Source organism: Pyrus communis, chromosome 13, assembly GCF_963583255.1.
Source record: "Pyrus communis chromosome 13, drPyrComm1.1, whole genome shotgun sequence".
NCBI lineage: Eukaryota > Viridiplantae > Streptophyta > Magnoliopsida > Rosales > Rosaceae > Pyrus > Pyrus communis.
The window spans coordinates 6,861,712-6,886,883 of record NC_084815.1 but is presented as its reverse complement, the minus strand read 5'-3'; the positions used below and the strand labels follow the sequence as shown (position 1 = coordinate 6,886,883).

Here is a 25,172-nt window from a genome sequence, read left to right as displayed (position 1 = left end):
ACGCCACAGACTTGGTGTTCTTGTGCTTTTGGACCAATCACAACCTGAGAAACAAGAGAAGTAAGATTAGCAAGTTGTGATTGAATTTCAGAAATAGCACTCACCTCATTTACACTTTGTTGCCGTGGGGCTTCCCTTTGGCCCACTCCTTCATATTGTTGAGCGTTGAGCGCTCGGTTGGCTATGAGAACCTTGGCATCCCTTGGTGTTTTGTCCACCAATGCTCCTCCTGCTGATGCATCAAGCATTTGACGTTCGATAGGAAGGAGGCCCTCATAGAAATATTGAAGGAGAAGTTCCTCCTTCATTTGATGTTGAGGACATGAAGCTACAAGGCCCTTGAAGCGCTCATAATAAGCCGGGAATGTCTCACCATGATTCTGTTGAATACCACTAATTTTCTTCCGTAGGAGAATCACTCTCGAAGTAGGGAAGAATTTTTCCAAGAAAGCACGCTTCATACTCTCCCACGAAGTCACAGTTCCCGGGGCTAGTTCGTAGAGCCAATCTTTGGCCTTGTCCATAAGTGAAAATGGAAAGGCCTTCATCTTCAATATACTCCCATCCACATTGACGGGGGTCATGCTCGAACAAACCACCTCGAACTCCTTCAAGTGTTTGTTGGGGTCTTCCATAGACAAGCCATGGAACTTCGGAATATGGTGTAACAAACTGGATTTGAGTTCAAATTCATCGGTCTTGCCTTGGGCAGCCGTGGGGTATTGGATACAAAGAGGCAATGCATTATCCAGACCCGAGGCCGAAAGCTCCTTGATGGTTCTATTATCTGCTGCCATGGCTTGTTCTTCTTCAAAAATCTGATCCGTGGGCTTTTCTTCTACACCTACTTCGTCTTCTTCAAGCCCAGGTTGTGGTGGAGGTTGTGGTGGCTCTTGTTGACTCCTCGTTCTCCTCAAAGTGCGTTCAAAATCACCGTCAAAGTCGGAGATGTTCTCTATAATAGGCCGAGAGCTACGAGTCATACACAGTACCTAAAAAAAAACAAGGAAACAAACAAACTAAGAATTTGAAATAAGAATGCACGAAAAACAAAATATAAAAATAAAGACAAAGGATTAGCAAAGTTGCTAATCCCCGGCAACGGCGCCAAAATTTGATGCGAGAATTACTTGACACTCAAATTAAACCCTCGTTTGACAATTGTAGTAGAATGGATAAGTGAGGGATCGTTCTAGACCGGGGATTAGGAGGGCTTGCTAAAACCTTCTAAATTGACTTAAAAACATAAAAACTAAATTAAAATAATCTTAACAAGACTACTATGACTCAGAATGGCTTTGAAAAACTCAAATTGTCTAAAACAATCAAATTGACTCAAATAGAAGCTAGAACTTGATTTAGACGAATTTGCAATTGTTTATGACTCCAAAAGCTTAAAGATACAAAAATAAAACAAATACGAATGATTAAGACTTAACAAAATAGGGGGGGGAATTGTGGTTGGACGATATTAAATTAAAAAGACAGAATATAATTAAAGGCAAAATGTAAATATGAATGTGATAAAAATATGGATGATGGAATAGCCAAGGGGTTCTTCTCCACGCATGTTACACTTGCAAACAAAATTGATTCTCAGTTGGTCTTTCGATAAGTTGTGAAACTCAATGCTCCAAGTTAATTAGATCCGCTTAGATTAACTTTCAGATTTCCCTAAATTCGTTGGATTGAATGGAATACGCATTACAACCAAATTATTCTTAATCAAAGTCCCTAACTATGGAATACGCATGATAGAGACATTTAACCAAGATCATTAAGTTCAACGGAAATCATAAACATCGACGAGGCATTCGTTACTATGGAATACGCATGAAACTTATGCCAAGAATTCGTTTAACGCGATTGTTTATAAGCAACCTCTACTACTTGTGAATATAAGTTCATAACGATTAGGTGAAATTCACTTATATTCTAGCGTCATATTTATGCATGAAAATTAAGCTTGCAATCTCAATGAACATACATAAATAAGTTATCAATCAAACAGTTAAACGAATTGAATCCACAACTTATGAAATTCCAACCAAACGTAATCAATTCAAAATGCAAATATAAACATAGTTTCGAATCACCCCCTAGCTAAAGGGGGTTTAGTTCCTCATAACTTTGAAATCAAAGAAACACCTAAACATTCCAACAACTCAAACGTGAATTGTATGAACGTTTAGGCACTCTTCTCTTCCCTTCTCATACGTACAAAACAAAGAGAATTAAATTTAAACTTTGAAATCAAAGAAACACCTAAACATTCCAACAACTCAAACTTGAATTGTATGAACGTTTAAGCACTCTTTTCTTCCTCGTTGTTGTAGCACAAGGTCTAAGGTGAGCTTTGGGGATTATGTGAAGTGTTTTGGAGGGATGGGAAGTGGTTGGATAGTGGCTGCAATGAAGGAGAAAAACTGCACAGAAAATGGAAGTGTTTGTAACTGAAAATGTGTATGGAAGAGTGAATGAATTTTGAGGAGTGTTGGATGCTTATTTATAGGTGAAATGGGGGAACAAAAGAGGGAATATTGCAGCTAGGAGGGGATGAATGATTATGGGTGCATGTGTTTGGAATAATGAAGGGGGAATGTATGTAATAAAACAACTAGGAAAAGTTATGGAAAGTTGGAAATGGGAGTGGGAACTCACGGCATTGTTGGGTTGTTTATGGGAGAATAAATGTATGATAATGGCTAAATAATTAAAGGGAATGAATGGGAGTGACACTAGGTTGGTTATGCATGTGAATGCAAGGAGGAAAGCTGAAAATGCAAGGGAAGCTCACGGCATTGTTGTTTTGCTTCTTGAAATGCATGTGAATGCATTTGAGTGTAATATGAAAAGAATGACTAATTAATGTATGTAGGGTTGATATGCATGTGAATTAGGTTGGAAAGAGGTGGAAGTGGAATGTTATGCAATGATAATGTCTTGTAAAGATGCTAATAAATAATGCATGTAGGGTTAGCTAGGTTGGCTTTGTTTGGGTGCATGTATGTTAATGGTGGTTTTGCATGTGAATTGATGGATTGTTTTTGATGGAATGGATGGTTCTTTGCATGGCTATAAGGGATAGAATAAGAGAGAATGGGCTAGGCCCTTTGTTTTATGTCCAAAGTGAAAATAAGGCCTTCAAATTCGTCCAAACTTTGGCTCCATGGATAAGCTATCCAATCCATGCCCAAAAATGCTCCAAATGGCCTCAAAATGCACTTTCTTGCTCCCTAAGCCCTTAGAACCTGAAAACACACAAAAGAAGCATAAAGAACTAAAATAACTAAAGAAACATAACGTAAATGTACGAGAACAAGCCATTTAAGTCGCATGAATATGCTCCTATCATGAAGATGTGGGGTTGGAGAAGCAACTCACTGTGGCATATTCACCACAACAGAATGAGATTGCAGAAAGGAAGAATAAGACTATAGTCGAAATGGCTAAGTCTATGATGCATGAAAAGAACATGCCCTATACATTTTGGGGTGAAGCTGTGAACACTTCAGTGTACCTATTGAATAGGTGTTCTACTAAAGCATTGAATAAGAAGACACCATTTGAAGTGTTCAGTGGAAGGAAGCCCTCTGTGAAGCATCTAAGAGTGTTTGGCTCAGTGTGTTACATTCTCATCCCTCACCAACTAAGGCACAAGTTGGAGAAATCAAGTAACAAGGGTGTTTTTGTAGGCTAGGGAACCAGTGAGAAAGGGTACAGAGTTTGCAATTTATCAACTTGGAAGATAATCCTATCAAGGGATGTTATCTTTGATGAAGACTCAACATGAAAATGGGAAACAAGGGTAGAAGAGAAGGACAATGTCCCTCTACAACTTAATCTCAATAAAAGGTAAATAAGGGAACCTATAGAGACCTCAGTTCAAGAAGATGTCACAGATAATGGTGACATACAAGGGACTACACAGCAAGCTAGTATGAGTCCACAATCAAGTCAATCACAGATAACAACTCCAAGTTCAACTCCAGTGAGATTAAGAAACCTGGATGAGATTTATGCTACATGTAATTACTGTGTAGTAGAACCAGAAATATATGAAGAAGCTGAGAAAGACAAAGCTTGGAAGAAAGCAATGAAGGAAGAGCTTGAAATGATAGAGAAGAATGACACTTGGGAACTTGTAAATTGACCAAGTGACAAGCCTGTGATTGGAGTGAAATGAGTGTACAAAACGAAACTCAACTTAAATGGTTTTGTGCAAAAGAACAAGGCCACGTTGGTGGCCAAAGGTTACTCACAGAAACCAGGTGTAGATTTCAATGAAACCTTTGCTCCATTAGCAAGGTTAGACACCATAAGGACTTTGATAGCCCTAGCAGCCAAGAAGGGTTGGAAGTTACTTCAATTGGATGTCAAATCTGAATTTCTAAATGGAGTGCTAAAGAAGGAAGTGTTTGTGGAACAACCTCAAGGGTTCACAAGTAAAGCACTTCCAAAGAAAGTGTACAAGCTAAGGAAGGCACTATATGGCCTAAAGCAAGCTTCAAGAGCCTGGTACAGTGAGATTAATTCCTATTTCACTGAAAAAGGATTTCAAAAATGTCCTAGTAAAGCTACACTCTACACCAAGATAGAAAGCAACATCAAGACACTCATTGTCTCAATCTATGTGGATGATGTTGTCTACACTAGAAATGATGCTGCAATGATTGAAGAGTTCAAAGAAGAAATGATGAAGAGGTATGAAATGACTGATTTTGGCCTCTTGCATCATTTTTTAGGCATTGGGATAATTCAAGAGACAAACAACATTTTCATTCATCAAAGGAAGTATGCTGAAACCTTACTTGAAAAGTTTGGTTTGAAAGGTTGCAAACCGGTCTCTACACCTCTAATTGCAAATGAGAAACTTAAGAAGGATGATGGAAGTGAATCTGCAGATGCCAGTCTTTACAAAAGCATTGTTGGCAGTCTATTGTACTTAACTGCAACAAGGCCAGATCTAATGTTCTCAGCAAGCCTACTTTCTAGGTTTATGCAAAATCCTAGCTAGATACATATGGGCACAGCTAAGAGAGTGCTGAGATATGTGCAAGGAACACTAGATTATGGAATCAAGTATGAAATGGGGAAGTCAACAATCCTAATTGGATTTTGTGACAGTGACTAGGGTGGCAGTGAAGATGATAGCAGAAGCACATTGGGCTACACTTTCACCTTTGGTTCAGGGGTGTTTTCGTGGGCCTCTGTGAAGCAACAAAGTGTTGCACTATCCACAACTGAGGCGGAATATGTGAGTGCATTAGAAGCAACGACTCAAGCTATTTGGCTAAGGTTTATACTCAAAGATTTTGGCGAATTACAGGTTGATGCCACACCATTCTTATGTGACAACACCTCTGCAATTGTCATGACCAAAAACCCAGTTTTTCATCAAAAAAACAAAGCACATCAAGAGAAGATATCATTTCATTAGAGAAGCATTGCAGGACAATACAATCAAACTAATCTATTGCAGCACAGAAGTTCAGATCACAGACATATTCACAAAAGCACTACCTAAGGAGAGATTCAATTACCTGAGGGGTTTGCTCGGAATGACTCCTAGAAGCAGTTTAAAAGGGAGTGTTGGAAGCTAACCAGCTCCTGGAGTCGAGGGGTCGAAGGCAGCAAAGTGCTCCTGAGCAAAGGGTGTTGTTTGCGTCGAAGAAGGAAGAAGAAGAAATGAAGGGTTGGCCTCCAACGGCTAGTTTTTTGTTTAATTGTGTGAGTGACAAATGTACACTCCAGATTAGATCACTTAAATCCCAATGAAGGGCTAGGATTTAATCTGGAGTAGTAAGGTAATTTTAGTGTTTAATATTGTCTATTCACCAACTCTTTTACACAAGTATGGGTGATGGAAATGTACCATACCCTTACACATTTCTCACTACTTAATGAAGTATGGCTGCTGCATTTTTTCTGCACAACCTTGAAGTTGAAAAATACACTCCAAATCCTCTCAATTTCTCTGCCATTCTACCCCCAAGAAACTGATCCAAAACTATTCAACAAGCAAACGTTAACACAAAGACTGTTGGGAACTTGATCCTGCTTCTCTTCCTCCGGATTTACTTACTTTTGGTTCGGGAAGACAAGTTTAGAATATAGTTTGAAAAGCAGAGAGCTCTTTATATAGCCTTTCCTTCTTTGGTTTCACGGTTCACGGTGTGAAATACTATTGTACATGCAGTACCCTACAGAGGTAATTTTTGTAGCAAATGAAGGTACTGCGGTTTAACTACAATCTAATCAGTTGTTGACTGTATAATCTTCCAATTTTTTACTTTTTTCTGCTTCTTTCATACAGATAAAATTTCAGTTGTGGGATGGAGAGTGCAGAAAATGGTAACCCCGGTTCTCCTTTTATTGGTTGAGTTCTGATGTTTTGCATATTTGAATATGGCTTGGTGATGCGAATGGGGATTCGGTCTCATTTGTCTCCCTCAATGAGAGTTTGTGCCAAGCTATGATGCATGGACACGGACACGAATACGGGGATATGACACGATACGACACAGGGATATGTGAAATTTCTAAAAATGAGGACACGATATGTCAAGGACACGACAATTAAAAAATATAAATAAATATATATATATATATATATATATATATCTGAAACATTATAAAATAAGCATTCAAATTTATTTCAATAAACTCTAAACATTTAGAAAGATAGTTCATCCAACAAGCAATTAGTCTTAAAACTTGAAAAAGTGAAAAGATCATCCAAACGAAATTAAAATAAAAAATAAAAAAAAGCCTCATTCAACTTCCACGTTCATGATGTCTCATCCAGTAATCAAAGTAGTCTCCAATGACGGTTCATCAAGTGAAAGGTTAGCAATATCAAGCATCCCGACACTTTCTTCACCCATGTTTTCAAAGCCATCTCCTCCAACATCCCACAATTGAGTAATACCTTCTTTGTAGGTTGAGCTATTCCTTGATAAAAGACGAAGATTATTATGCACAAATACCAAATCCTCCGCTCTTTGTGGTGTAATCTTGTTCCTTCTTAGAGAGTGAATAAAATTATAAGTGCTCCAATTTCTTTCACAACAAGAGGAGGAACAAGGTTGTCCAAGTAGCTTCAACGCTATGGATTGGAGACTAGGTGTAGAAGCTCCATGGACAATCCACCACATCACTGGTTCCAAATGAAACCTATCATTCATAGAATCAATAGCTCCAAAGTCATTCAAGCACATAGAGAAAGAAGCATACTCCACATTGATACTTCTTCTAATTTCCTCATTGGAAAAGTATCTCTCAAAGCACTTTTTCCTTTCAGTTGTAAGCTCAACATCTCGGTGTGGAGCAACCTGACTAGGGTCTTCTTGGAGCCATTCTGAACTATAATACCTAAAATAAAAGAAATAGCACTTTTAAAATATAATCATAAAGCTAAAGATTAATTTATAAGAGTTTATAAGGATATTAGCAAAATCATTACCTTGGATTTAATGAATGCGCCAAACAATGAAGTGGTGTGCTGCTTTTAGTCCATCACTCCAATAAAATGTGATACACCGCATCAAAAAAGCTGTTTTTTTCATGTAATGCCTTGCGCTCATTCCTGTAGATAGCAGCTTTCACGTTTTCAATCATAGTATCCCAACACTCATACACCAAGTGAAGACAAGGTTTATCTGTATCAGCCATTCTAATAACCTCATATATTGGAGCTGTAAAGAAAAGAATATACTCAATCTTCTCCCAAAAGTACTCGTCCAATATTTTTTGCTTCACCGACATTGCTTTAACCAAATCATCTTCTTTGTACAAAGCCCAATTCGAGCTAATCACCATTTGTTGTAAACCTTCCTTTACTTCCTTAAATCTTCTAAGCATCACAAGTGTGGAAGCAAATCTGAAAAATTTTAAAATTAGGATAGCTCATAATTGAATAAGAAAAAAAAAAGAAAAAAAAGAAAAAAAGTGGAGAAAACAAACCTTGTTTCGGCAATGGAGAGCAACTTTAGTTTGCAATGTTCATTAAACATGGACAATCTCATGCTATGGTTCATAATAAAAATTTTTATGGACCAAACATCACTAGCAATAGTTGAAATCCAATTGCAGTCATCGTACGAAACATGTGTTTGTTTCGGAGAACATATACTCTTCAAAGCAAGATTAAGAGTGTGAACAACACAGGGTGTCCAAAAGATATGGGGATAGTGAGCCTCAATAAGTAACCCAGCAACTCTACAGACAGGAGCATTGTCAGTGATCACTTGAACAACATTTTCATGACCAATTTCTTTGATAACTTATGTGAGAAAGTTGGCAATACAATGCTTGTCTTTATATTCACCTTCACAATTAATTGCCCTCAAGAACATAGGCTCGCTTTCACAAGTTGCCATAATATTAATTAGTGGTCTCCTTTGTGCATTTGTCCACCCATCACTGCACAAACTTACACCTTTAGTGCTCCATGTGCGCTTGATTGGTTGGAGGCATTGCTCAATGTGACTCTTCTCTTGTTGCAGAAGAGTGGTTCTTGGTGCATTGTAACCTGGTGGAACATACCCTGGAAGTGTAGAAGCACGAACATATGAGTTTCGATAGTGCGGATTTCTTGCAAGGTTAAATGATAAGCCACCTATATAAAACATCCTTGCAACCTCGGCATCACATTGATCTCGAGCTTCCTTGTTAAAAGCTTTACTGAGAGGCCCACTTGTTCCTTTTCTCTTCTTTGGATCAAGATTCACTTCAAGTAGATCATAACAGAAAGAACCAGTATTGGGCAAAGACACATTCTTAAGAGCAGAACTGTTCAGCTTATATTCACACTCTCGAATTAACTTTTTCATTTATGCAAGATTTTCATCAGTAACCTTGTTGCAAGGCGCGATCCCGTTTCCAGCCATTTTTAACAAATGATACTTGACCCTAGGGTAGGATCCTTTATAAGTTTTCTGACAATAATTGCATTTAAATTCAGTATTTCCTCCTCCTTTATTTCCCACTTTTTCGAGCTTTTTGACATACTTTCACAACGGAGTGTGATAATTTTCAACAATCTCATCCGGATTAGCATTATCATTCAGATTAGTATTATCATTCACATGATTATCAGGATGATTCATTTTCCTAAATCAACAAACATATAAAGTTATAAACAATAAGAGTTAATCCATCATGAAAGCATATACATAAAAAAACACATCATGAAAGCATATACATAAAATTATTAGAATCTAAATATTCATACCACTACACAATAATATATTATAATATGCAAAATACAAGAATATTATAATAATACAAAAAGTTAAAAACAAAAAAGCAACAAGCTTCATCAAAAGAATATTATAATAATACAAAAAGTTAAAAACAGAAAAGCAACAAGCTTCATCATATTCGAATGGGCTATGGGGTAGTGGTATGGTTATTATAATATATTATTGTGGGTAGTGGTATGGGTATTACAATATATTATTGTGGGTAGTGGTATGAATATAATAATATTGGTTTCGACTTTTGGAAAAGCAAATGGCTTTATATTTTATAATCAGTTAAGCTTTTAGTTTCAAACTTTCAATACTCACTCACCTGGAGTTGCAGACAGAGAAGAAGGAGATGACGGAGCACTTGTAGACGGAGAAGATGGAGACGACGGCGCAGTTGCAGATGAAGACGACGGAACGGTTGCAGATGACGGTCTGATTCATGAAAGTCTCCCAAGAAAAGTGATTTATGTTATGAGGTTCGAGAGGTAAATCTGAGTTTTATTTTATTTTTTCTAATTATCCTCCGATTTTAGAGTGATTTCAATTAGCTAGCTTCGATCAATCACGATTCTGTGTGGATTTATTGTGATTATTTTTTATTTTTTTTCTGATTATCCTCCTATTTTAGTTTCAAACGTATCTGAAAAGTAGGATACTGGTATCCGGACAATACGATACGCGTATCTTATCAGTCCTAAACGTATCTCTTCATTCCGATACGTATCGGGCGCGTATCCATGCGTATCCTTCACGTATCCGCATCCTTAGTGTGTCAAATACGGGATACGATGGATTTCTCCCGTGTCCATGCATCGTAGGTGCCAAGCCATTAGTCGATCATTTGTTCAAATACTAAGTTAGCATTCTTATTCGACCCAAAAAAAGAGAATTCGATATTAATTATGTCAATTAGAGAGATTAGGTTGATTGATTATTAGTTTGAAACCCTAGCACCCATTGGCTGCTGGGAAAGTGAAAGAAATCTAACAGCCTAATTCTTTTGAATACATACTGTACATCTGTGCTCCTGCAATTTCAAAGCTACTGATTATAGTTCCCGTTTCTGTTTTTCCTTTCATTACCGGTGCTAAATTTCTAGTACAAATTTTGCTGAATTAGATTGTTTTTGTTGGCCAATATAGGCTCTATTTGCTGATTTGGATGCAAATATGATATTGGGGTCGTTAGCATGACTTGATTGTGTTTGGTTTCTTGTCACCGTATGTACCTGGGTCTGACCTTGTGACTACACTAACTAATGGTATGTGATATTCCCGCTCTCATTTTCTTCTCCTACATTCCTTTTTTCTACTCTCGAGACTACATAAATCATAAGAGAATCAAAAGGGCAAAAACAAAGGAAAAAGTACAGAAGGATAAAATGAAAACTTGAAAATCACTAACCTAACTAATTATTCGCATGATAGGCAGTTGATTAATTAATATTAATAATTATCAATAACTAATGTAATAACTAGGTGCATATCAATAGACACATCATGTGATTTATTAATATGATAAAAAATACGATCTTTGCAAATGAGTTCAATTGTTGATTACTTACTATGCAAACAGGTGGTGCACATGCAACGAAATTCGTATCTCAAACTGCTTCCCCTACGTGGTTTGGCCTGGAACCCTAACCAGCCTCAGATTTCAAGTTATATCCCCAATGTAGCAGATATGTGGGCACTCGGAATCCATGGAGAGGCCACTTTTTGGGCCAACCGGATGTTCCCCCGCCTCCGAAAAGTTCACTTGTGAAACTGTAGAGTGCACCCCCAATGAGGGTATCACACAATGGTAATGGCACTTTTCGTGCCCGCGACTCTAGGGGAAATGACGATTGCAGCTGCGGGATCCCAAGTTCAAGATGATTCTTGTCATGCTGGTTTCAACTTGCTCATGTCGTGACCTCCCGGGCAGTAATGGCAGCGCGTGGTGGACGTCTGCTTATACTACATTTGGTTCGAACAAGTAGGTGAATTTTTACACATCTGTTAGCGGGCTGCTGTAGGGAGTTTGTTGTCGGAAAATTAATCACTGCTTCTATTGCCGGCCAGTACTCGTCTTATTTCTCCACTCATCTTAAAATCTCTCACTTGATAGAGTAACACCCATTTTCCCACCCACAAGTATTGCTAAAATACCGTTTATCGTATAACCACTTTACAGAGACCTTGATCATAGAATTTCATTCTTTCAACACTCAAAAAGATCCAACTTGGAGAGCGTTTCCCCCTAGGGGTTTGCTAGGCTTGTTTTCCTCTAGTCTTTTCTGGGGCTGTTCAACCAGTTTTAGGACCGGACGTGTGTAGATTTCGCCATTTGGGTCGTTATTGCTTGCTGAAATTTAAATTTTTTGACCGAGGTCCTTAGTATCATTAAGGAACCACTAGAGGAGCCATATATTTCTTTCCGAAAGTTAGGTGGTGTTAGGCCAAAAAGAGGAGAGGACTGAGTGAAAGAGTGAGCGGTGGAGAGTGAGACGAAGGAGAAGTGGTGGCGGCGCCAGTGGCAACCAACAGGAAACGAAAGACTGAGACGAAAGAGTGTGTTTTGATGATTTGGGGTTTTTGATTTTAAATATTTTTATGTTTTATTTTTATTCTACCGCAATAGTTTTGTGTTATGTGGTGAATCCTCTACTTTGATCACCCTTTGACAATTAATTGGGCGTAAAAGTTTGTAGCACACCAATTTGTCACAAATTTGAATTATATCTGACGAACAAAATTTTAGAAAAAAAAATTCTTTCACTCGAAAACTCTTTATGTGACGTTTTTTTCAAAATGGATCACTTATTTTACCATAAAGTGATGAATTCTTGGGCATCACAAATAATTTTATCACCGAATCCATGTTTCCTTGTAGTATATCATATGAATAAAAAATCACATTGAATATAGTAGATATGAATATCAACTAAAATGTCATATGAAGAGTATATTTGTTACACAACATTATCATAAGTTGAAAACTTCAATGGTTAGTTTTTCAAACTCGCTAATCGGTGGTCAGAGGTGGCATCTATCTCTTGACTAAACATAATTAACACTGACATCAAGTGTATCAAGAAAACTAGTATTTCGTTACGAAATAGAATGAGCCTAGGCATAAGATTAGTTCTAAAAATTTAAGAACCCTATATTATATTGACAGTTTTAATGTATTGATTATCATATAATTAAACACGACATACAAAATTATAGAGAATTTGATAATCTTATGAAACTATTTGATCGTACATTACCGCTTTTTGGGTACATGATACATGGTAACTCTTTATTTTCATAATGTACATTTACCTAGCTATGATTAATTGAAAATAATTGGGTATTTAGGCTGCTTTTTGGGAGAAAAAAACCCGCAATGTTTCTCAAGTTCTGGTGTCTTTGGATTCTCATCAAACATGGCAAAGATATAAGTTTCTATGGTTTTTCCTGACCTTCTTGGAGTCCCTCCTTTCACATGTTGAATCAAGTGTGAGTAATATGTCTTTGCATTATCAATTGTAGTTTCCGTTCCACCAGCTGATGGCCAACCCGTGTCTTATACAACAATTTCCAATGACCCTCCTCCAACCTTCTCAAGGGCAGCATAAACACCATCCAAAATGGCATCGAAAAGATTATCATAACCAAATTTTCCATCTTGTACGACAATTGATGGAGATGTGAAAAGAGCATAATCAAGACGAATATCCCGAGCGTTGCTGCTGTAACTAAAATACGGGTACAAGTTAACAAGTAATGGCGATTTGTGATTCACTAGGAAATGGATAATGGGTTGCAAAAGTGAGTTATATTCAGACTTGAATGAGCCATTTGACGGAGGATAGGCTTCTCCAAGTACTCCAGTGTCTATGGCAGTGGAAATTTTAATTTGTTTGGCAAGGCTAGCAAGAGAAATCGCCTTTTCAATATTTCGCATTGCTAGGACCAGAAATCAGGCAAACGAGTCTGAGGGCTTGACTTCATTTCCTACTGCAATGTAATTGAATCTTACATTGGCATAGTTTCTCACATTGTTTTGCACCCACGTGTTTGCATTGGCTTGGCTTGAAGCAAGGTTTTGAAGGTTGTCATTTGGCACGCCTAGCAAGAGCTCAATATAGTAGAGCCTCTAAGGGCACCCATAGCAGCTTGGTTTGGATCATAGAGTCTCATTCTATGGATTTTATATGTCTTGTAGAGAGCAATAACTTCTGCTTCGGTTGGTAGGTCATCAACAATCATTCCATTACATACACCAATTTGGGCATCTAGATTTGAAAGAACAAAAATTATTATTGTTTTTATGATAACATGATGTTCCTAATTGATAACAAGTAGTGCGTTAAAACAAGTCATAAAAACAATCTTACGTCGACTGCCGTATATAGAACCCTAGTTTTGAAGCATGAGAGAGGAAGAGAGAGATACCTGTGGTTTCAAAGCTGGCCATCTGTTGCCCTAGTACAAGTATTATGGAAATCATACAAGATCCTCTGCCAACTGATGAATTGGATTTAGCCATGACAAGAAAAATATTTATATCCAAATTAAGAAATAAATTATATTATTTTGTGTTCTCCTCAATGATGCTCCTTGCTCTTTAATTTATAGAGATAAAATAGAAGAATGTACGATTAAGAATAGTAAGGCACACTAACTTACATGAAACAGCCTCAACTGTTTGTTTATTTATTTTGTTTTTTATGATGGATATTTGTGCTTCGCATATATTTTTGTTTTTTGCTATTCAAGGAATGACTATTTCTTAATTTGGTTGGTGGATTGAGGCTAATGCGTTTTTAGTGGATTTGTGTAACAAAGAATGGTTAGTATAATTGTTATTTTACCAATTTAATTCAATTGCGTATGTTAATCTTGTTATTCGTTTATTCTCTTGTTTTTCCACTCGATTTGTAGTTTAAGGCACTACTAAATTAAACAATTTGCGTGACGATGAAGATTTTGTCGCGCAAATCATTATTAGGTTGCACAAAAACTATGGCAACTAGAAAATCGTCTGTCATATTTTGTCGAGCAAAGGTCGTGAAAAAAGACATTGCGCGACGAACAATTTCAAACTTGTCGCGCAAAGGGCTATGAGGGCAATGATGCAGAAAAACTGGGAAGATGTATTCCGAAGGAACTGAGGGCTTGTACAAGCATCGACATTTGAGACTTGTACAATGCCAACTCACTCCTTAGGCCAGCGACTTCTTGCGTCAAAGCTGTAACCTGGCCCTTTGACTACGAGGATGACGAGGCTCTACTCTCCCGCTGTCTAGCATTTCCCATCCCCCGACAATAGGTCCCTGGCCTCCGACTGAAAGTTTGGTCCAACGTCTCTGTCACAATGTGAAACCCTACATCCTCAGGGGGATCCACAGACTCAATCGGTGTGTCTGAGGGAAGCTGGAAGGTGGACTCTTGAAGCACCGACTGACTCTTCTCCACCATAGTCACCTATGAAAAAAAAACATGGATTATTAATAGAAAACAATTTGAAATAATGAGTATAAATGTTGAATGCATAAGAAATTACTTACATGAAGGGACTTGGTCAACTCATTCCCAGGCTGAACATAAACGTCAGCAAAGACGTTGATCTCCAAAAATTTTGAACCCTCTTGAAATAAAAAAAGAGAGGGAAAATGTTAGTAAGAAAAAAAAAATATTAGCGGCATTTAAAATTGGAAATGAAAGATGTAATATATACCTTCCGTCGCGCCTCCATCCTATAAGAGAAAGGTCTCAAACTCGAATGGTGGAGAAGAGTCTTCTTCTCCCGATTGATCTTGTTCGCCTTCACCTTCTTCTATTATAAAAAAAAAAAAAAAAAAAAAAAAAAAACGCATTAGTTGTAATACTTAAAGAAAATAAATAATAATAATAATAAACATTAGTAAAAATTTTAAAAAGTAAAATGAAAGAAGTCGTAATTAAAAATGCACCACCTAGCCTGGCTCCTGAAAATGACCGCAAAGCCAAACCTAACTATCTTGTCGGTCCTCCAACTCCTCCGGACAACCCTCCTCGAGAGCGACCTGCGGATCATCAAATCGCTGAAAACATTGGTGCAGGCCACTCTTCCACTGCTTGTAGCGTTCGAAGAAGAGCTGATTGAGGTACGCGAACATGTCCTCGTCCATGTCCTCCAAATTGTAGTTTGTCTGCAATGTAAAAAATATTTTGAAAGTATTAGTAATAAAAGACAGTAATAAATATAAATATATCAATTTTACATGAAAAGCATTAAAAAGGTTGCACACCGTGTTCTTCGTCTCCTCCGGCATCGCCTTCCAAGACTTCCACCGCATAGGGCAAAGGTCCGCACAACATGCTCAATGTCATAGGCCAATGCACTACGATGCTCTGTCGTTGGTGCTGCCCAATGTCGCTCATTGTATCAATTTGGGATATGACCGTTGGTCACCCAGGTGACCTTCCCCGTCTTCAATTGCCGACAAGGTCCCCGGGTGTTTTTCTTCACTGCAAAGAGATGAAAAATAAATCATTAACCCAAAACTAATAACAAATCCTACTTAAATTTCGGCATAACCTCTCCTATAATTAAAACATTTCGTAAAACCTTGAAAATAACATAAACAATATACGTATCTAACACAATGATCACAACAGTTTAATAAAAGGTTCGGAATGATGACAACTTTTTAATCCTTACATGACATAACTTAACAAATTCAACCCAAAATAACAAAATTCAGTTAACATGGGAATGAGGGAGTGAATAAGGATTGTATACCTGGACGTGTACCCGAGGCATTGGTTGTGGATCCTGATGGCGACATCTGGTCCGTAGTGCTGGGGCGTCGGTGAGTACGTTGGGAGCTAACAGGCAACGCCACCGAAGAAGTTGACGATGCTTATGCCTACGGGACTGGAGGACCAACTGGGTCAACCGGATTGACCGGCCTATGGTCCATCTCTGCTGGAGCAGTGGCGGCAATAATAGGTGTAGTCGTCGGACTAGGTGTAGCTGTCAGACTAGGTGTATAAGCCATCGCCCTCCGGGTTCTAATGAGGTTTAACATCTACAAAATTGGAAATCAATTTGTTTCATACACAAAGATTTAACTTACCATACACATACTAATAATTTCAACTTAAATTTAAAACGAAATTTAAAAACCCTAATTCTAAACCCAATTCAAGCTTGGCAGAAACAAAACTTAAAACTGATATACTATACACAACCTAATCAATTCAGATAGGATATAGACCCAACAATTATAACTTATAAGAAGAAACTAGCATAAAGGAGTAGTTGGAGGCAAAATCTAGTATGTACGTGTTCTGTGTGTGTCAGGGAATTCAAGTGACAAATAAGCCACAAGCTAGCAATTTGGCTCGTCGAGGTTAGGCAGAAACTAAGAACATGCACCCCAAGTTAATGGATAGAAACAAAAAAGTATGGCATATGTTCAACAATTACCCGGGATACAAGCATCATAGCCAGAAAAAGAAAGCATTAGGCATCTTAGGAGTTACAAAGTCCGATATATCACGCCAATACACAACAGGTGCTATAACACAATTAAAACAAAGGGAAGCAGATGATAATTGATAACCCTTTTTGCATCTCCGCAGAAGCAGAGATGATAACCTTCTATTTTCAAAAATCGAAGCACATTATTGGTCAATGAATACAATCAGAAAACCAATGAAAAGAGAGTAACCAAAACATCTAATTCTGATATGTAAGCTCTCATCAAATGAACCTTAAAAAAGCAAGTCAACCACCACAATATCAAAATCCATGGGACTACTTTCGAGTAGACCACTTGAACTTGAAGTCAAACAACAACACTAGAAAGCAATGGAAGGTAACAAAATTATGGAAATAGTAATTAAAATTACCATAAAGTAATGTAGGTGACCAAAGTGTACATCCAAAAGCTAGTGGATTTTTCTCCTGAAAATTGAAAAAATCAAGAATAACAATCTTATCATATGAAAGTATTTTCGTTAAAGAAATACATTATTAGCACTGAAAGTATTTGTTGACAAAAAACCTCACCTAGTATCCAAAAAAGATAAACAAATTTCTTCAAGAGAGCAAATAAATACCCATCTAGAATATAAGAACTTATAACACAATATCATTCTCCAAGAAACACAAATTTGGATGAAAAAATAAAAAAATCCCAAATTGCTGAATCCTTTCTCCAGAAAACAAAATTTTGAAATGTGAAAAATGCCAACTCGCTGAACCCATGTTCTAGATGTGTTCATGTTTGCATATTTTATGAAGAGAGCAACATGCAATCACAGAGAAAACAAAAACAAAGGGAAGCACATGTAAGTTTATAGAACTAATCTCCGCATGTGCACTTTCCATCCTCAAACCTATGAAACCTATTGTTATCCCTCACTATGATAACCCTTCCTAAGCACTTGGACATAAACTTGATTGCAGTATGACAATCGCCACCAATTTAAGAACCCCTAATTTAATAACCCTAAATCTATCCCCAGAACCCCTAATTTAATAACCCTAAATCTATCCCCCAATTTAAGAAAACCTAATCTAACCTCACTGCCCAAAATCGTTCCCCTAATTTAAGACCTAAATCTAACCCAAATTAAGAACCCTAAAAACTCTAATTTAAGAATCTAAATGTAACCCCCAATTTACAAACCCTAAATCTAACCCGGTTTCCCCAATTCTAACCTCCAATTTGAAAAAGAAAAAAAACCAAAAAAAACCCTAATTCTAACCCTCAATTTGTAAATAAAGAAAATTGAAAATAAAAACTAAAGAGGAAATTACCTCTTGGAGACGAAGTCGTGACGGCCGGAGAGAGTGACAGAGAGAAAAAAGGAGATACAGAGGAATGAGAGAGAGGGTATTGCGCAGGGAAAAAGGAAGAAAAGGGAAGTGAGGGGAAGAAGGAGGGGGGGTTAAAATATAGAATCTTGAACGATAGAGTCTTAGTCTCGCAAGGCTAAACAATTGTCGCACAAGTTTTTTAAAATTTCCCCCAAAAAAAGCACCTTAATTGAAATTTCAGACACTTGCGCAACGAATAAATATATTTTGTCGCACAAATATACTTTGTGCGACGAAATATATGTATTTGTCGCGCAATATTCCTGCGTAAATTTCAAATAACTGTTAAATCGTGATTTTTTGTTTAAAACTGTTGAAAAGTTTTGTCTCGTTACTTGATCTCTGGATGTTTGTTTCTTGCGATTTTTGGCGTATGCGATCTGAAACCATATACAAACAAGTTTGACGGTTGGATCGTTGAAATTAGTTTCGTACAATGCATATCCCATCAAAAAGATAGATTCACTGACACTTAGAGTTTATTTATACTTTCATTAAGTATAACATAAGATTATGTGGTATCCACTAGCGTAAATAATTGAAATTGAAGATTGAATTTATTCATTGTATTCATATAGGGTCAAGGAGTGTAGCTGTAAAAAATCATCAAAATCGGAGTTAAAATAACCGTTAAATCGTGATTATTCGTTTCTAACCATCGAAAAGTTTTGTACCATTACTTGATTTTTGAATGTTTGTTTTCTGCGATTTTTGGCATATGCGATCTCGAACCATATAAAAACAAGTTTGACGGTTGGATCGTTGAAATTAGTTTCGTACAATGCGTATCCCATAAAAAAGATAGATTCACTAACACTTAGAGTTTATTTATACTTTTATTAAGTATAACATAAGATTTTGTGGTATCCATTAGTTTAGTAGATTTAAATTTATTTATTTTGTACGTATAACACTTAAGAAGTTGAATGGTATGTATATTTAAGCCGATCCAATGGTCACCAATTTTTTAAATTTAATTTAATATATATATATATATATATATATATATATATATAATTTTTATACTTTTTGGGGGTATAAAATTGTTAAATTAATATATAAAATTATTATAGTAATTTCTTTTAGGGTTATAAAATTATAAAATTAATATTTTACTTGTCGTGTTGGGTTATCGGATCGTGTTAGGAATTGCTAGGCCTAGCTTGCGCGACCAAAAATTGTTATGTGTCACACAATTATGTTTTAAAATGGTTTTTTTAATTTTTTTATTTTGCTTAAATTTATTATAAAATACGAACATACCAAATTTATTTACAAAGTAATTCACATATAAAATGGGAATCATTCATACCATTTTTTCCATCACTCTATATAATGCATTAACCATTTCATGTGTTTTACAAAAAAAGTTACAAATATATTGCCTTAATCTTCATCCGAACTATAATAACTTTCACTTTCGTCGCTATCATCATTTTCAGTGTCCCATTCTTCATCATCGATAGGTACGTCACCATCGTCGTTTGTGCGCATTGGACCATCGTATCGTGGAATTTTACCGAGGTCAATTGTGATCGACTGAATCGGTATTTCAATTGAAGATACTCCTTCTATTTGAAATGGTTCTTGGATAAGATTAGTATCTCGGAGTGTTTTTGCACCACGTTCCATCGAAGATTCAAGACGTTGGTCAACAACATTGTCGATGTCATCATCAATACGGTCTTGTTCTGGTATAGCATACACGTTCCTATGATCCATCTTCTGAACAACTTTCCAACCCCTCCTAGCTTTAAGGTCATCTAGATACACAATTTGTTTTGCCATGGTTGCTAAGATGTAAGGGTCGTCATCGTACCAAGTTTTAGTAGTGTTCACTGATAGTAATCTATGATTTCTTTTTATATTACTAGAGAGATTATTTCCTAAAAGACATGGCTTCAATCATTTTTTTCAAAAAATTATCTACACGCCATATAACAAAAAATTCCAATTCAAATTATCATCCCAACATATATTATATATTATCAAAAATATTGACATATCATTCCATCATATATTATAAAAGATTAACAACATGCAACATATCAATTGAAATTTCAACATATATTATAAAAATTATCTATTTGCTAGTCACCGCACGGGTTTTGCAGCTTTTGCAGTCCTGTTATGAAATAAAAACTGATTTTGTAAAAAACAAAAATTAAGTTGAAAAAAATTGAGAAAACTAAACGAAAAGAATTGACCAAAATACAGCTGAACTCAGAACTAGGTCTGCCGTCTGGGACTCTATCACTCTTATGGACGACTAGAAGTGGACAGACTGCGGAATGGGAAGTTGGACTGCAGCCTGCAGCCCTACAAGTTTGTGACTGTGAGAGATGACGAATTTAGGAGGACAAATAATAGTCGAAGGCAGTTGGGAAATTGCTGCGAAATTTTGGGTTGTGGGCTTAAAAATCTATAGTGGTTCTTAAAGAACTGATTTATGATATTTAATTAATTAAAAACTTCAGGTTTGAAATTAGTCCTTGGATTTGCGAAGTCTTAAAGACAAAGTGACGAATAGAAGGCTAAGAGTCGAAGACGCGGGAGCACGGTGGAAAAATTAAATTAAATTTTTTATACTTATATATGTGCAAAAGAAAAATAGTACCCCTTTCAATTTTGGGCCTTGGACAAGGGCCCTGTTAGCATTGGGCGTGAGCTGGCCCTGACGGTGATTTTTGTGACATGTCATCCTAGGGTAAAAAGTTTATCACAATACGTATTAAAGTTGACTATTATTCTGACATGTCTTGATCTCGATTTATTAGGCTCGTATTTTCTTCTTTAAGTTAGGCTTTTAAAAAGATACTCTAATTAACTCTAGCTTAAGAGTATTGAATAATGATTGGGCTCTTAAAATGATGCGTTAATTAGTTGTGTCATAATGAATTTACTAGTTTTCGATGTGAGAATTAGTTTCTTTTATGACCCTGTGTGGTGTCATTCATGAGGCATGTTGAAGAATAAAGTTATACATATATGAGATATAACAAATATTATACGATTTATATGTAAGAGCGTCACTATTGCTAATATCATCAATACCCTTTATAATAAAAGTGATTAAGTTTACAAAAATATCAATGATGTTTATGGTAGATATTACTAGACGTGAAAATTTAATTAGAACCTTCATTTCTTTACAAGCCATGTTAAGTCTATTATGTATTGTGGTTCTAACTGATGACTAAATTTCTAAGTGATCTCTACTAGGATGAGACGTTCCATGGATAGCCTTGTCTGGGTGAAATCTTTAAGGCATGAGGCGAAACCTCACTGGACCTAATTATATATATATATATATATATATATATATATATATATATATAGTTATATAGTTATATAGTTATATATAAAAATATAATACTTTGTAGAACAAACATTGTCATTCAAATTCAAAAGGTAATATATCATCCAAATCAATTATAAAATAAACAAGTTTAGCTCACAAACGTACAGACAAAGAAATCATTCATCCAAATCCTCTTCATCTAAATCAAAGGTAACATCATCCTCTTCATTGCCAAGTCTAGTTGAACTTGGAGGTTATGTCATCAAGTCTTCAAACAAATCTTCTGAATCATACTCCAAATTTGTGATTCTTTGACTTGAGGTTTCTTCATTAATTTGTTTTCTTTTGTAAGTAATAGGAGCTCAAGGTTGAGTAGGTTCACAGGAAGGAGGAGGAGGAGGAGGAGGAGGCTTTCTTGTAATTACATAAAATTTTTTGATACTTTTGTATCATTGCACTTGGATCCAAAAGTTTATATTTTTACATAAAGGCCCAACTTCACTAAAGGATAAAATGTTTTGCTCCTTTAATGAAGTTTTTGTTACTGTTGAACTTTTTGGTATCTAGTTGTAATAACATGAAGTTGTGAACATTTGTGTATTTAAAAAGTGATCCCAAAAGTTTGTGTTTTTGCAATATAGACCTAAAGTTGAGGTTATTGCATTTTTACCCAAATTAGTTAGAGCACAAAATAGTTTTGTCTCTTTAATAAGAATAAGATTTGCAATTCACTTACCTTCATTTAAATCAATTCTATGAATCCAAAAACCTATTGTTTAATTAAAATGCTTTCTTGGTTAATGTGATTAATTATAAAAAGGTGATTATGAAGCAAAGGCCTACGATAATTGAGTTACATGATTGACTGCTTTTCATTATGAATGAATGGAAATATGTAGATTAGATCTTAATGTAATTTGTTTAGATCAAATGTGATGTAAAGGGTATAAGCTCTTCTATTTACTTTATATACTCTTTTAGTTTGTTTGCATGCAAATTGGAGTAGTTGGGTCCAATGCCCAATAGGACATAACAATTTAATTGGATTAAACGTGTAATTAAAGTCAAATCTCTTAGCAGTCTTGCTTCCATTAGGACTCAGTTGAATCAATGCTCTTCTGGGCTGAGAAGAAACTACACGTGGAATCATTATTGGGCTGAGAGTCATGGGTTTCCAACTTGAGTTATTTCTCTCAACCCAATTTTTGTATTTCAGGTCCACACAATATAACAAGGGATATTTGACCTTCAATATTCCAAGAATCGTATAATATAATTGAAGGGTCTCTAGAGCACATGAATCTGATTTAGGAAGTACGTTCCAAAATCACATTTATAAGAATCATATGCATAAAAATCACATTTGGATAGTAATTATGCCTAACAGCTAAACAAATGTGATGAAGAGTATATATTTGTTATACACCATTATCATAAGTTGAAAACTTCCATGGTTAAGCTTTTTCGGAGGTGGCTTCTATCTATATGACTAAACAGAAGGAACAATGACACCAACAAGTGCATAAGACAAGTAGTATTTCCTTAAGAAATAGAATAATGAGCCTGGACATAAGATTTGTGAGGTTCAGAAATTGAAGAAAACTTTATACTATATTGACAGTTTTTATGTATCGATTATCATATAATTAAACACGTACGACATACAAAATAATAGAGAATTTGATAACCTTATTCGGAGGTGGCATCTATCTATATGACTAAACAGAAGTAACAATGACATCAACAAGTGCATAAGACAAGTAGTATTTCCTTAAGAAATTGAATGAGCCTGGACATAAGGTTTGTGAGGTTTAGAAATTGAAGAAAACTTTATATTATATTGACAGTTTTAATGTTTCGATTATCATATAATTAAACACGACATACAAAATAATAGGGAATTTTTTTGATAATTTTATTAAGACTATTTGATCGTACATGACCGCTTTTTGGGTACATGATACATGATAACTCTTTATTGTCATAATGTACATTTACCTAGCTATGGTCGATTGAAAATAATTGGGTACTTAGGCTGTTTTTTGGGAGAAGAAACCCCCCAATGTTTTCTCAAGTTCTGGTGTATTTTGATTCTCATCAAATATGGCAAAGATGTAAGTTTCTATGGGTTTTCCTGGCCTTCTCGGAGTCCTTGTTTTCACATGTTAAATCAAGTGTGAGTAATATGTCTTTGCATTATCAACTGTCGTTTCCGTTCCACCAGCTGATGGCCAACCTGTCTCTGATACAACAATTTCCAAGGACCCTCCTCCAACCTTCTCAAGGGTAGCATAAACACCATCCAAAATGGCATAAAAAAGATTATCATAACCAAAATTTCCATCTTGTACTACAATTGATGGAGCCGTGAAAAGAGCATAATCAAGAGGAAGATCACGAGTGTTGCTGCTGTAACTAAAATACGGGTACAAGTTAACAAGTAATGGTGATTTGTGAATCACGAGGAAATGGATAATGGGTTGCAAAAGTGAGCTATATTCAAACTTGAATGAGCAATTTGACGGAGGATAGGCTTCTCCAAGTACTCCAGCGTCTATGGCAGTGGAAACTTTAATTTGTTTGGCAAGGCCAGCAAGAGAAATCGCCTTCTCTATATTTGGCATTGCTAGGACCAGAAATCGGGCAAACGAATTTGAGGGCTTGACTTCATTTCCTACCGCAATGTAATCGAATCTTACATTGGCATAGTTCATCACATTGTTTTGCACCCATGTGTTTGCATTGGCTTGGCTTGAAGCAAGGTTTTGAAGGTTGTCATTTGGCACGCCTAGCAAGAGCTCAATATTAGAGTTCTAAGGGCTCCCAAAGCAGCTTGGTTTGGATCATAGAGTCTCATTCTCTGGATTTTATATGTTTTGTAGAGATCAATAACTTCTGCTTGGGTTATTAGGTCAACGCCAATCATTCCATTACAGACACCAATTTGGGCACCAAGATTTGAAAGGACAAAAATTATTAGAGTTTTAACGAAACACTTCCGGTACTATTCACTTTTAACAAAAATGATATTTTTACTCTAAAAAATCACTCTGGCACTATTCACTTATAACACTTTTTTGTCCTTTCGATTAAAACTCAAAGTTTTCAAGCCACTTTCATTAGTTTTCCTAAATTATTATTGTTTTTATGGGATAACATGATGTTCCTAATTGATAACAAGTAGTGCGTTAAAACAAGTCGTCAAAACAATCTTACTTACGTCGACTGCCATATATAGAACCCTAGTTTTGAAGTATGAGAGATGGCAAGAGAGAGATACATGTAGTTTCAAAGCTAGCCATCAGTTGCCCTAGTACAAGTACTATGGAAATCATATAATATCCTCTGCCCGTTGATGAACTGGATTTAGCCATGACAAGAAAAATATTTATATCCAAATTAAGAAATAAATTATATTATTTTGTGTTCTCCTCAATGTTGCTCCTTGCTCTTTAATTTATAGAGATAAAAAAGAAGAATGTATGATTAAGAATGGTAAAGCACATTAACTTGCATGAAACAGCCTTAACTGTTTGTTCATCTATTCCTTTTTTTATGATGAATATCTTTCGTTTTTTGTATTTTTTTTGCTATTCATGGAATGACTATTTCTTCATTTGGTTGGTGGGTTAAGGCTAATGCGTTTTTAGTGGATTTGTGTAACAAAAAATGGTTAGTATAATTGTGATAAATAGAGTGAGGTAAAATGTAATTTACTCTTTTAGTTTTGTTCCCATTCGCTTTCTCTGGCAATCCAACTCTTAGTATGTAAA

General features: G+C 36.0%; 2 protein-coding genes and 2 pseudogenes across 2 annotated transcripts in view; 1 reads left to right on the top strand and 3 right to left on the bottom strand.

Annotated features, from left to right (window-relative positions):
• Positions 1 to 10,434, top strand: part of LOC137713190 (uncharacterized) — a 33,057-nt gene extending 22,623 nt beyond the window's left edge. The window contains exon 4 of the mRNA XM_068452459.1: positions 10,397 to 10,434. The gene's annotated coding sequence lies outside the window, so the exon portion shown is untranslated. The remainder of the gene's footprint in view (positions 1 to 10,396) is intronic.
• On the bottom strand, positions 6,801 to 8,834 carry LOC137712157 (uncharacterized). Its single transcript, XM_068451286.1, has 4 exons — positions 8,548 to 8,834; positions 7,966 to 8,220; positions 7,541 to 7,882; positions 6,801 to 7,374 (listed from the first exon to the last, which is right to left on the bottom strand). Exons 1-4 carry the CDS (start codon positions 8,832 to 8,834, stop codon positions 6,801 to 6,803), a joined length of 1,458 nt encoding a protein of 485 aa, XP_068307387.1.
• A 2,138-nt stretch (positions 10,435 to 12,572) lies between the features above and the next one.
• Positions 12,573 to 13,772, bottom strand: LOC137713970 (glucan endo-1,3-beta-glucosidase, basic isoform-like; annotated as a pseudogene).
• A 9,629-nt stretch (positions 13,773 to 23,401) lies between these two features.
• On the bottom strand, positions 23,402 to 24,773 carry LOC137712156 (glucan endo-1,3-beta-glucosidase, basic isoform-like; annotated as a pseudogene).
• Positions 24,774 to 25,172: the final 399 nt, after the last annotated feature.